Genomic DNA, 14029 nt, shown 5'->3' on the forward strand with positions numbered 1-14029 from the left:
AGTCAGGGTACATGCCCAGGTTGTGGGCCAAATTCCCAGTGGGGGACATACAGGAGGCAGCCAATCAATGCCCTGTCTCACCAATATTTTTATCTCTTCCTCTTCCTTCCTCTCTCTAAAATCAATAAAGAAAAAAATTAAAAAAAAAAAAAAAAAAAGGAATGAGTTACTGGTAGATAGAATATGATTCTAAAATAATTATGCTGAGTGAAAAAAGGCAGCCAAAAAAAGGGTATATATTGAATTTCATTTATATCAAACTCTAGAAAATGCTAAGTATTTTATAGTGACAGAACGATTAGTAGTTGGCAAGGGTAAAGGAGGAGATAGGAGAAGAGATTACAAAGGAACCCTAGGAAACGTTTAGGGGTGATAGATATGTTCATTATCTTGACTGTGATGATGGTTTTACAGGTGCATACATATATTAAGATTTTCAAACTGTATACTTTAAATATTTTCAGTTTATTCAATTATAACTCAATAAAGCTGTTAAAATTGTTTAAAAAAACAAAAAACAAAAACAAAGGATAAGTCATGAAATATCAGTATCTGCCAAAAAAAGTAAACTGATTAATGAAAATTAGGTCCAATGGATCTTGACGGTATACCAATGGTTGGAACACATCAATATAAATACACACACACACACACATCCATTATTTCATAATTCTTTTTAAAAAACTGATTACTTCTGAAGGTTAGAAATCAACTCACTTTTTTCAATATTGGTATATAAAGAAAAAGAATTAAGCATTTATTCTGCCTTTTCTTAAGGACTCTACTCCTGGGTAACCAAACAGTAGATATCCAAGTGTCTCTTTACAGCTAACAAATAAAATGACAGAATTGGAATATTATAATTTTGAACCCCTAATGAATTAACAAATCTAGGCATTGCATGTAAATGGCTGCTAATTTGACAAAAAGAGAGATAACTATAGGTGTAGTTCCTAATCAAAGAATACACACTACCTATATTAAGCCTCACCCAAAATTCTTAAAATAAATTAGAATGAAAACTCTAAATCAAACCTCTAAATCCAACTAACTTACTGAAAATAGAGAATACAGAATACATTAAATCTTTTTTATAAACAACAATACAAGGACCTTACAAAGACGCTGAATGAAAGTAGTTAAAAATTTTAAAATGTATAAAAATAAAACTGCTGAGCCCTGGCCAGTTTTCTCAGTGGTTAGAGCATCGGCCTACGGTCCAGAGACCCGGGTTTGGTTCCCGCTAAGGGCACGTACCTCAGTTGCAGTCTGTCCTTCGCTCTGGTTGGGTCTTGTGGGAGGCAGCCACTCGATGTGTCTCTTTCACATCAATGTTTCTCTCTCTCTCTCTTCCTCTCTCTCCCTCCCACTCTTTCTGAACCAAAAATGGAAAAATGTCCTCGGGTGAGGATAAAAAAAAAAAAAAAACCAACTGCTGAGATCACTGGAAATCTGAACACTGATTATATAATCAATACTAAGGAATTATTGTTTGTTTTTAGGTGTGATGACATATAATAGTGATGTTTTTTTTTTAAACCTGGTCTTTTATGGACACATATTAATACATTTACAGATTACATTTTGTGATTCTGGAATCTGCTTCCAAATAACATAAGAATGTGGAAATATAAATGAAAAACATTATCCATGAGTAGGCTATTTCTGAATTTGGATTTGGTCTGCTTTTGTATATGCTTGAATTTTCTATAATGAAAAGTTTTTTAAAATAAGATACTTTGTTGAATTTACCTTGTGACTTTTTTATGTACATAGATGTAAAAGTCCAAAATTAAAAAAAACTGACTTAGGCCAAATTTCCTCTCTCAGATTGTCCATGTCCTTTTTGATATGATGGTTATATTAGTTTCAAAATATAAACTGGTTAACTTTGCCTCTTTTCTTATTGTCTGACAGTTTGTAAAAGATAAGAACAATTTGTTTCATAAGGCTTTAGTTGAACTTTATAAAAACTGTTTGGGCCTAATAACTGCTTGTGGAAGGGAGAGGTATATATATATTTTTTATTTTATTTTATTTTATTTTATCCTCACCCGAGGACATTTTTTGTTCAGATAGAGAGGGAGGGAGAGAGAGGAAGAGAGAGAGAGAGAAACATTGACGTGAAGGGACACATCGAGTGGCTGCCACCCGCACGACCAACCAGGGCCGGGGACAAACTGCAACCGAGGTACGTGCCCTTAGCGGGAACCGAACCCGGGTCTCTCGGGACCGCAGGCCAACGCTCTAACCGCTGAGCCAAACCGGCCAGGTCGAGAGGTATATTTTTAATTACTGATTTGAACTTTTTTACTGGTATCTATTCAGGATTTTAAAATTTATTGTTTAGTCAGTTTTCAGTATATTTTGTTGAAAAATAGGCAATTTTATCCGTTCCTTTATCATTCTCAAATATATTGGCATAAAATTCCTCATAAACGTTAATCTCTACTATAGTTACATCACCATTTTTACATTTTTGTTTTTCAAGCTCACCCAAGGATACTTTTTTCCCTTTTTATCTTCAGATAGAGTGGGGAAGAGAAAAAGAGAAACGTCAACGTGAGAGAGACACATCGACTGGTTGCCTCCTGCACGACTTCAGCCAGGGCCAGGGACCGAATTGCAACCAAGGTATGTGCTCTTGACCAGAATCGAACCCACGGCCAGGCCCCTTTTAGTCCCCGGGCCAATGCTCTACCACTGAGCCAAACCGGCCAGGGTCCCATTTTAACATTTTTTTAAAAAAAAATTTTAATTGATTTTTAGAGAGAGAGGAAGGGAGAGGAAAAGAGAGAGCGCAACATTGATCAGCTGCCTCCTACACATCCCCTACCAGGGATCATGCCTGAAACCCTGGGCATATGCCTGCACCAGCAAACTTTCGGTGCATGAGACAACACAACCAACTGAGCCACACCAGCCACAGCAATTTTTACATTTTTATTATTTACTTTTTTTCCTTTACTGATTTTAGAGAGAGAAGAAGGGAGAGGGAGAGAGAGACAGAAACATCAATGAGAGAGAATATCAGCTGGCTGCCTCCTACATACCCCGCACTGGGGATCCAGCCCACAACCTCAACATGTGTCCTCACTAGGAATCGAACTGGCGACCTCTTGATGCATGGGTTGACACTCAACCACTGATCCACACCAGCTGGGCCAATTTTTACATTTTTTTTTTATCCTCACCCGAGAACAGTTTTCCATTTTTTGTTCAGGTAGAGTGGGAGGGGGAGAGAGGAACAGAGAGAGAGAGAGAAACATGGATTTGAAAGGGACACATCGAGTGGCTGCCACCCGCACGACCAACCAGGGCCAAGGACAAACTGCAACCCAGGTACGCGCCCTTAGCGGGAACCGAACCCGGGTCTCTCTGGACCACAAGCCAACGCTCTAACCGCTGATCCAAACCGGCCAGGGCCAATTTTTACATTTTTAGTAACATTATTTGTGCCTTCTTTTTCCTCAATACATCTTTTCAGTAGTTCATCATTAGTCTTTTCAAAGAATCAGATTTTTATTTCATTAAGCCCCTATGTTGTTTCTTTGCTTTCTGTCATTAATTTTTATCCCTAGTATTATTATTTTCTTCTGCTTTCTTTGAGTTACTTAAGTTAAATACTTAGCTCACTCATTCCAATCTCTCTTTTAAATTTATGTATTTAAGCCTATGAGTCTCTCTCTTTAGCTCTACTTTACCTGCATTCAAAGGGTTTGATGTGTGATGGGAATTTTTTTGTTTATTTGTTTTGGTTTCTGTAGTTTATTTTCCATGATCATTTCTTCTACAACCCATGAATTCTTTTTATATTTCTAAATATGACAATGTTTTATCTTTTGATTTGTAATTATATTGCATTGTGGGTTGTATAATGATTGCCATTTCCTGCAGTGTGCTTTGTGACTTGATATGTGACATTTCATAAATGTTCTGTGTACTTAAAAATGTATACAGTATGGGGCAAAAGTAGGTTTACAGTTGTTTGTATGGAAAATAATACAATAAGTAATAATTCAAGAATAAACTGTTTCAAGTAGTCACAACTATAAATCTACTTTTGTCCCACCCTGTACGACCTAATTATCAGCTGCAGAGTTCTATAAACATCCATCAGCTCAAGCCTGTTAACTCATTTATTCAAATATTCCTTCTTTACTAATAATCTACTTGATACATTAATTATCAAGACGTCTATTAAAATTTTAAGGCTGTTCATTTATCATTGTCAATATTTTTTCTTTATATATTTGATATTACATATAAACACAAATTCATGACATTTAACTTTTCCCAGAAATATTTAAATCTTCCTAGTGAATTATCTCATTCCTAGTGAATAATTCTCTTAATTCTTGATAATGCTTTTGCCTTATTCTAAGTTTTCTTTAGATACTTATGACAGCTTTTTGGGGGGAATTCCCTATGTTACAATGTTTTAGACCCATTACTCATAAAGAGCAATACAATTATTTGTTTGTTACCTTTAAAAAAAAAAATCCCAGCCCTGGCCAGTTTGGCTCAGCAGTTACTCTCAGCCCTCAAACTAAAGAGTCTTGGGTTCAATTCCTGTCAAGGGCATGTACTTCAGTTGCGGTTCAGTCCTGGCTCTGGTAGGGGTCGTGCGGGAGGCAACCAATCGATGTGTCTCTCTCACGTGGAGGTCTTTCTCTCCCTCCCGCTCTATCTGAAGATAAATGGAAAAATATCATCAGGTGAGGATTTTTTAAAAAAATCCCAGCCCGGCTGGTGTGACTCAGTGGTTGAGTGTCGGCCCATACACTGAGAGGGTGCTGGTTCGATTGCCAGGAAAGGCACATGCCCAGGTTGTGGGTTTGAACCCCAGTATGGTGGGGTGCAGGAGGCAGTCAATCAATGTTTCTCTCTCAATGATGTTTCTGTCTCTCCCCCTCCATTCCTCTCTAAAAATCAAATAAAAACACTTAAAAAAAACAGCTTTTAAAAATCCCATCCTGCCCTGGCCAGTTTGGCTCAGCAGTTAGAGCGTCGGCCTACAGTCCAGAGAGACCTGGGTTCGGTTCCCGCTAAGGGCGCCGTAGCTCAGTTGCAGTTTGTCCCCGGCCCTGGTTGGTCGTGCAGGTGGCAGCCACTCGATGTGTCCCTTCACATCGATGTTTCTCTCTCTCTCTCCCTTCCTCTCTCTCCCTCCCATTCTATCTGTACAAAAAATGGAAAAATATCCTCGGGTGAGAATTAAAAAGATAAAAAAAGAAAAAATAATAATAAAAATAAAAATAAATCATTTAAAAAAAAAAAAAAAGCCCTGGCCAGTTTGGCTCAGCGGTTAGAGCGTCGGCCTGCGGTCCGGAGAGACCCGGGTTCGGTTCCCGCTAAGGGCACGTACTTCGGTTGCAGTTTGTCCCCGGCCCTGGTTGGTCATGCGGGTGACAGCCACTCGATGTGTCCCTTCACGTCGATGTTTCTCTCTCTCTCTCCCTTCCTCTCCCTCCCTCCCACTCTATCTGTACAAAAAATGGAAAAATATCCTCGGGTGAGGATAAAAAAAAAAACAAAAAAACTCATCCTACGGTCTCCATGTTTTCTCTGGTAAATTTAGTCTGTTTACATTTATTTATTTCTTGTTAATCTTCACCTGAGGATATTTTTCCATTGATTTTTTAGACAGAGTGGAAGAGAAGAAGGAAGGGAGAAAGGGAGAGAGAGAGAGAGTGGGAGTGAGAGAAACATCAATGTGAGAGAAACATCAATGTGAGAGAGACACATTGATTGGTTGCCTCCTGCACAATTGAACCTGCAACCAGGTACATGCCCTTGACTGGGAATCAAACCTGCTCTCACTGCTGAGCCTAACCTGCCAGGGCTACATTTATTTTGATAACTGATATAGTTGAAATTATTTCTATCACCTTATTTTGTTTTTAATGTATTATGCTTCTTCCTCCCTCCCCATTTTTTTCTTCTTTTTTTTAGTTTTCCTTAACATTTTTTTTTCTTTTCTTTTTTTATCCTCACCCGAGGACATTTTTTGATATTTTGTTCAGATAGAGTGGGAGGGAGAGAGAGAGAGAGAAACATCGACGTGAAAGGGACACATCGAGTGGCTGCCACCCACACAACCCAACCAGGGCCGGGGACAAACTGCAACCAAGGTACGTGCCCTTAGCGGGAACCGAACCCGGGTCTCTCCGGACCGCAGGCCAACGCTCTAACCGCTGAGCCAAACCGGCCAGGGCTAGTTTTCCTTAACATTTTAACAGAACTACAGTATTATTATTCTTTCTAAACAATAGGACCTCTAAAGAAAGGTTTAACTCAGATCACTACCCCTCCTTGTCACATACACTACTTTCTAGTACAGTATTTAATTCTGTGCTTTATTTATTTATTGTGTTGTTTTATAAAATCAGGTTGTCCACCCGGCTGGTGTGGCTCAGTGGTTAGGCACTGATCCACGCACCAAGCAATAGTCAGTTCGATTCCTGGTCAGGGCACATGCCTAGGCTATAGGCTAAAATCCCCAGTGTGGGGCATGCAGGAGGCGGCCAACTTATGTTCTCTCTCATTGAAGTTTCTGTTTCTCTCTCCCTCTCCCTTCCTCTCTAAAATCAATAGAGAATAAAAAAAAAATTTTTTATTAATGAGAACAATAAAATAAAATAAAATCTGGTTGTCCAAATTTGTCTACATGTTTACCAATTTATTTGCTAACTTTGTGTTTTGCACCCTCTTCTACATTCTGGGTTCAATTTCCTCCTTTAAGTACAAATACCTTCAGTAATTCTTTCAGTAGTGATCTATTATCTCCATGTGAAAAACATTTATTTCTCCTTCATTTTAAAATGACAGTTTTTGGAGTTATTTTATTTTTCCTTGGCACTATGAGGATAGTAACCTATTGGTTTTTTACCTCTATTCATGCTCTTGATAGATCTGCTAAATTGACTAATTGCTGTTCAGTTATAACTTGTCTTCTCTCTCTGGTTCCTTTATTACTTTCTCTTCGTTTTTAATGTTCAATAATTTCACTAGAATGTATTACATTACTATTTATATTTTTTCTACTTATAGACTGTCTATTTAGGATTTTTAGGCACAGCCACAGAGAACAAAAAAGTGATTTGAGATGAACTATTTTCTTAATTTTCACAAAGATCATTTAGAATACCATGAGATATGAAAAAGAGGCATTAATTTATTATATACCCTAGAGCAGTGGTTTATTATATACCCTAGAGCAGTGGTTCTCAAACTTTAGCATGCAACACAAACACCTAGGAAACTCATTTACAAACAGACAACTGGACTCCACCCACAGTTTCTGATTCAGTACATCTGGGATCCTACTAAGAACATACATTTTCAATAAATTCCCAGGCACTGCTAATGCTGATGCTGCCGATTAGGGAATCAGGCTTTAAGAACAACTGCCTTAGGGATTAGGGAAAATTACCTCATGGAACACTCATTTTAGATGTCCTGCATCTAAAATCTAGAGATTAGTATTTGTCATCAATTCTAAACAATTTTAGCTCTAAATATTGCTCTCTCCCATTTCTTCCTATATAATTTCACTATATAAAATAATAGCAGCTAACAGTCCATCATCTAGCCAGTTTATTCTCCACACAGTCCTCAGACTAAAAAAAGAATTTGATCATATCATTCCCCTACCCAAAACTGTTCACTGGCTCCTCCATACCTACAGGAGCAGTTCCTTATGGGTAGAGATACATGGATGGGCTTCAGAGTACTAGCAAAATTATTAGTGTTTCTATTACAATACACACACTTTTTCATAATACTATCAAATAAGTCTGTGGCCCTGACCAGTTTGGCTCAGCGGTTAGAGTGCTGGCCCACACACCAATGAGTCTCGGGTTCGATTACAGTCAAGGGCACATTACCTCGGTTGCCATTCATCCCCAGCCCTGATTGGGGTTGTGTAGGAGGCAACCACTCGATGTGTCCCTCTCATGTCGATGTTTCTCTCTTTCTCTCTCTCTTCCTTTCTCTCTCTCTTCCTCTCTCCCCCTCCCACTTTACCTGAACTCAAGGAAAAATATCCTTAGGTGAGGATTAAAAAAATAAAGATATAAGTCTGTGATCTAAGCATGGTAATACATGCTGACCTGCCTGCCGGTGTGGCTCAGTGGATTGAGCATTGTCCCACATGGACTGAGAGGTTCCGGTTCAAATCCCAAAATCCCAATCAGGGTAGAATCCAGGGTTGTGGGCTCCATCCCCAGTAGGGGGCATACAGGAGGCATCCGACTGATCTCTCTCTCCCTTCCTCTCTCTCTAAAAAATCAATAAAAACATATTTTAAAAAATTAAAAACTGCTGACCTATTGAAGTCAAATTAGTGTGATACATAAAGCTTTTCACTATCCATGCCTGCCTATTCCTACCTTTATATACCCTGCCTGTGCCATTCTGAGCACATCATGCTTTCAAACTTTCATCAGTATATCTGTTTTTCTTCCACCTAGAAAGGAAGGCCCAAAAGGCCTCTCATAGGCCTGACAGACTCCTCCTTATCTTCCCAAGGTGTCCAATATCACCTCTTCCAGGAAACCGTTCCTAACCTACATAAGAGTTCATTGCTCTCTTTCCTACTCTTTCTTAGCACTTTGTACAAACATTCACTATTATTTTACACCCTTCTAATTATTGATCTACAGACCTATCTTCCTTTATAAGAATGTGAGTTATCTCAAGCAAGAATGTAATTATTATCTTTAAATCCCCACAGTAGATACCCAGATGTTTGTTAAATCAATAAATATGTTGCCTGAATATTTTTTTTTTCTTTTTTTTTTTTAAATTTATTTTATTTATTTGGGGAGCGGGAGGGAGGGCGGCAGGGAGGGTGGAGAGGAAGAGGGGGAAGGCAGGGGAGGGAGAAAAGAGGAGAGAATGGATGGGGGAGGGGAGGGGAGGGATGAGAGTCTATTTTTTTCCTTAGACTCTATAGATAATCTCTAGGAGAATTTATATTTATATTCCAATAATTTTCCACATCTATTTTCATCTAGATGTTCAAGAGAACCAGAGTTTCAATGGAAGTAAATAGTACCTAGTTTTATTCTCACATTTCTTCACAAAATAACTCAAGAGAATCAAAGCAAGGATTATGTCCCTGTAAGGTCTAAAACTGGCAACGCCAATACAACCAACAGACACTGAAGGCAGGCATAATCAAGTCGAAGAGTTGAGACATCTTCATAGAAAAAAATGACTCTCATTTTATATCCTATACGAGTCTACTTGATTTATGTTTATTTAAAACATAGATGTACATATTACAAATTATGACAAGATTCCTCTCATTATGTATTAAAACATCCACTAATTCAGGAAAACCCCGTTACAGTAGTATATACCATACAAAGAGAACAACAGTGATTTCTCCAGGGGCAGAGAACGGAAGTATGAGGAGGTAAGATCTTTCACTTACTATTTTTCAAATGTTTCAGGATTACCTAATTTTTTAAAATGTTATATATTATGTTAGCAACCAGAAAAATATAATGTTTTTTAAAAGCCATATTCTGTTATGCTATTTAAGAAAAAAGTTTAATTATGAAACTATTTCAATATATTATTCTTACCAGATTTAAGACCTGAAATTTTGAAGATGGCACTCGGTTTCCCATTCGTGACAAATCCCAGGAGTTGCCATACTGGCATTCCACTTGAATCAGGATAGGAAAAGTAGACAGATCCTCCCATCCCCTCAGGAAATGGGATTGTTCCCAGCATAAAAACCACAACATGGTTGATATTTTCATAATCAGGCAAGTCAAAAACAAATTTATCTTCTGCCACTTGCTGTGCAGCTGTTTGCACCTAGAAAATAGGAAACTTGTCTTAGTGCAATAGTTTGATGAGTTTTTATAATCCACATAGCAGCGATTTTCAACTTTTTTATCTCATGGCACACATAAACTAATTACTAAAATTCTGCAGCACAGCAAAAAATATTTTTTGCCAATCTGACAAAAAAAATAGGTATAATTTTAATTCGTTCGCACAGGATGGCTATTGTTGTGTTGGCTATTTTTTTATTTGACAGTTTAAGGAAAAAGAGGTCAGTGCCCCTGACTAAATAATCAGGTATTTCATGTTTTAAAAATTCTTACAGTATACTGGTTGAAAATCACTGCCTTACAGTATTGCTGTAAGCTATTACCAAGTATAGTCAATTATAGTCATTATACCAAGTATAACACTAGGTTAATCTGAGACTCTAATTATGGAATTACCAAATATATCATATAGAATGTTAAAATTAATAGTGAATCCTATTAAAACACAAGATGTGCCTTGGCTGGTTTGGCTCAGCAGTTAGTGTTGACCTGCAGACCAGAGAGGCCCAGGTTCAATTCCCGCAAAGGGCACGTACCTCGGTTGCAGTTCATCAGTGGCCTTGGTTGGGGTCATGTGGGTGGCAACCACTCGATTTGTCTCTCTCACGTCGATGTTTCTCTCTCTCTCTCTCTTCCTCCCTCTCTCCCTCAAGATAAATACAAAAAATGTCCTTTGGGTGAGGATAACGTAACAACAACAACAAAAAAAACATGGGATGTAAAGTACTGCAAAGGGAATATAGTAAATGAGATGTAAAGTGCTGAAAAGGGAATATAGTAAATAATACTGTAATAACTGTAATACTGTGTCACTATGTTGTACCCCTGAAATATAATACTCTATGTCATCTGTAATCAAAAACTTAAAAATATTATTTAAAAAAACATAGAGAATCCAAAAATACTTAGCATGAAAATGATTTGATTAATCTTTTTAAAAATTAATTAATTTTTTTTAAAAAGCCCTGGCCGCTTTGGCTCAGCGGCTGGAGTGTCGACCTGCGGTCCAGAGTCCTGGGTTTGGGTCCCGCTAGGGGCACGTACCAAAAAATAAAATAAAAATATATATAGCTAAATTATTCCAGAAGTCCCCTGAAAGGATTTTACTTACAAATATAAATCACTATAGCTATAGCTTCAGAATGTTACAAAAATGAAAAGTTGTTCAAAACACACCACCCAACCTTGTTCTTGTTTGAACCTCAGGCAATTAGCCCTGAGCAGGTAGCTCAGTTGGTTAGAGCATCAGCTGGATATGCCAAGGTTTTGGGTTCAATCCCTGATCAGGGCACATAAAGAATCAACCAATAGCCCCTGGCCAGTGTGGCTCAATTGGCTGGGCATCCTCCCATGCACCAAAAGGTCACTGGTTCAATTCCCAGTCAGGGCACATGTTCAGGTTTCGGGATATAAGGGGTGTGCAGGAGGCAGCTGAATCAATGTTCTGCTCTGACATAGATGTTTCTCTCTCTGGCTCTCCCTCCCTTCCATTCCACTCTATCTGAAAATCAATAGGAAAATATCCTCAGGAGAGGATTAACAAAAAAAAAAAAGAGAGAAAGAAAATAATGTAGTCAAGTTTTGAGGTGTTGCTAGGTGTATTTGACCTTCATTTGGATTAACATGTTAATACTCCAGAATTGGAGTCCACTGCCTCCCCCATTCTTGTTTGGAGGGAGAACCTCTACTGGATATTCATTACAGTGGTGTCAGATAAATAAACAGGTATTGCTATAACTAAATTTTCTTCCAAATTAGTTGACAACACGAGAGATACATGGATTTCATATGGCCTTTTTATTCTTTTTTTTTTTTTGAAGTCCAAATAAGAGCCGTTTATTAGCCAGCCAGCATCTGATTCCGAACACCCCTGTGACAGTCTTCCGAATCAGCCTTATTCTTTAAGAAAACATACATTTGCCCTGGCCGGGTTGGCTCAGTTGTTGGAGCATCGGCCTGCAGACCAGAGACTCCCTGGTTCAGTTCCCGCTACGGGCACGTACCAAAAAGAAAAAGAAAAAAACATACATTTTTCTCAAAGTCACTAATTAACGACACTTATTTATCCGAGTCCAACACTCATCCCAGGCCGGTCCTTTCATTTTTCCTATCAAGAACGAGACGGGGCAACGTTATCTCACCAGTATTACCAATTATCACCTCCCCAAAAGAGGCCTCCAGATCAGTCAAGAGACAGACAAACTTTTTGAGGCCAGTCATCTCCAATTTATCTTCGTGATTCCTTAGTGTACTGAACATAATACACTATGAAAAACATTCAACAAAGGAGCGGCAACATTGAACAAAGTAGGGAGAAAAAAGTAAGCAAAGGAACTCCAGGTGGAAGGAGTAAGGTGTGACATAGTCTCTAGGCGGTTTCTAAGGAGGCAAGTAAAATACACCTTCCAGATTATTGTTGAACAAGTTCAGGCGCTGGACTCATTTAAGTCTAATATTCTGCCAAGTGAGATTATCATCTCTTCTGACGAATAAGGAAACTCGCTGCTCACAGCTTCTTCCAGAGTCATCTCAGATTTGGCTCACAGTGAAGTTTCAGGCGTTTCTACCAGTTTCTATCATTACCTTAAGCATATTTTCCTGAGGGCCCTTCCAAATGGCCCCACCTTAACCTTGGAGCTACAGACTAGGTTCCGATGCCGCACTCACATCTCACTCCCTGGGCTCGGGCGAGCGCGTACGCTGCCGAGCAAGCGTCAGTTCCTCAACTGCAAAGGATCGAGCGGCAATAACCATCTCGCAAGTTGTGAGGGTTACGGCTGAACTGGAGACACGCGCTGGACCGAAGGCTAAAATGACGAGAAGAGGACCAAAGGCGTGTGTCCCCGGGGGGACTGCACTCTCGATAAACGGCAGCTGACGTGTGACCGCTGACTGAGCAGAGCGGGGCACAGCCGAACGCACGCCAGGGTCCCCCACCACTCCACGCTCCCAGCCGGAAAGGAGGCAGGAGGGGTCTTCCCGCATCCTCGAGCCCAAGCGCCTCCCGCTTCCGGAGCCTCGCCCTCCGCGTCCTGCCCCCTCCCCTGCTGACCCCGCCGGCCCCATCCTCACCAGCCTCCCCGCCACCAAGCAGCCAAACATGGCGGCGGCGGCTCCGCTCAGCCGGCGGGGACCCGAAGCCGGCGACTAGAAGTCCTGGGGACACTACGCCAGGGGAGCCCAAGAACCTTCCAGAACATGCAGCAGGATGTTGGCCGCACCGCTACATAGCCGCTATGCCAGCGGCGGGAACGCCCCGTGCCCCGTGACCTCTGACCCACCCTTCCTAACCAGCGCGCCGCTCTGGCGGCAAGTACTTCCGGGGCTTACCCCCAGCCGCCCCAATTAAGAGAGAAAGACGGATTGGAGCCCGCAGGAAACTACGAGTCCCAGAGAGCCCTGCGTGGGCTTCCGGGAAGGGCACCAAGGGTATTTACCTGCTGGGATTGATGGTCCGGACTCCAAATTTCCGAATCCAATGCTCAGAGGAGGTGATCCTCACATTGCGCGTTTACAGTCATCACTTTCCTAGCTCCTTGCAAAAGCCCTGTAAGGTAGGCATTAGGAGCTCTCTTTTGCGGTCGAGGAAATTGCCGAGAGGGACCAGCCCCAAATCTTTACACAGCACTAAGTAGTGGGGCCTGAATCCAAGTGCTGATCCAAATTGGCGTCCTTCCTGCTACACAGTAGCCCAGTACTAATTTTTTAACCGGCTGTTTTGTACTCACTGGCAGCTTTTTTTTTTTTTTTTTTTTTTTTGTCATTCTAGCTCCCCCACTTATTTGCTGTAAAACTGTAAGCAAGTTATATATTTGGACTTTAATGTCCCCATTTGTAAAATAATATTAATTGTACTTCTCTCGGGTTGCTGTGAGGATTAAATGAATTAACATACGCACAAAACACTTAAAAAGAGCCTGGCAGTGCCTAATGAATGGGAGTTTTATTGTAAAATGCCTTCTATTTTTCGGTAGCATTTTCAGAAAAGGTTCATAGGAAATAAATAATCAAAACAATTGGCATCAAGTACTGATTGCTATTGATACTCATTCTCCCTTTCAGAACTCAGTTCCCTTTCCTCTTGTATAGGAAAGTAGGATATTACCTCTGGGAGGGTCTCTGTCCAACTGGAAATATCTGAGCTTAGTCAACCAGTGATCAGCATGTCCATCCTC

At 40.0% G+C, this 14029-nt stretch overlaps 1 protein-coding gene across 2 annotated transcripts in view; it reads right to left on the minus strand.

Moving 5' to 3' along the window:
• HIKESHI (heat shock protein nuclear import factor hikeshi) overlaps positions 1–13162 on the minus strand; it is a 42763-nt gene extending 29601 nt beyond the window's left edge. Inside the window, exons 1-2 of one of the 2 annotated variants that reach the window (XM_036258399.1) lie at positions 12927–13137; positions 9597–9834 (exon numbers count right to left, since the gene is read on the minus strand). In XM_036258399.1, coding sequence (XP_036114292.1) covers positions 9597–9834; positions 12927–12956 — 268 coding nt within the window. In that variant the 5' untranslated portion in view covers positions 12957–13137. Of the gene's footprint in view, positions 1–9596; positions 9835–12926 lie in introns of both variants that reach the window. The other variant, XM_036258398.1, reaches the window with a different exon arrangement.
• Positions 13163–14029: the final 867 nt, after the last annotated feature.

Source organism: Molossus molossus, unplaced genomic scaffold (assembly GCF_014108415.1).
Source record: "Molossus molossus isolate mMolMol1 unplaced genomic scaffold, mMolMol1.p scaffold_m16_p_13, whole genome shotgun sequence".
Taxonomy (NCBI): domain Eukaryota; kingdom Metazoa; phylum Chordata; class Mammalia; order Chiroptera; family Molossidae; genus Molossus; species Molossus molossus.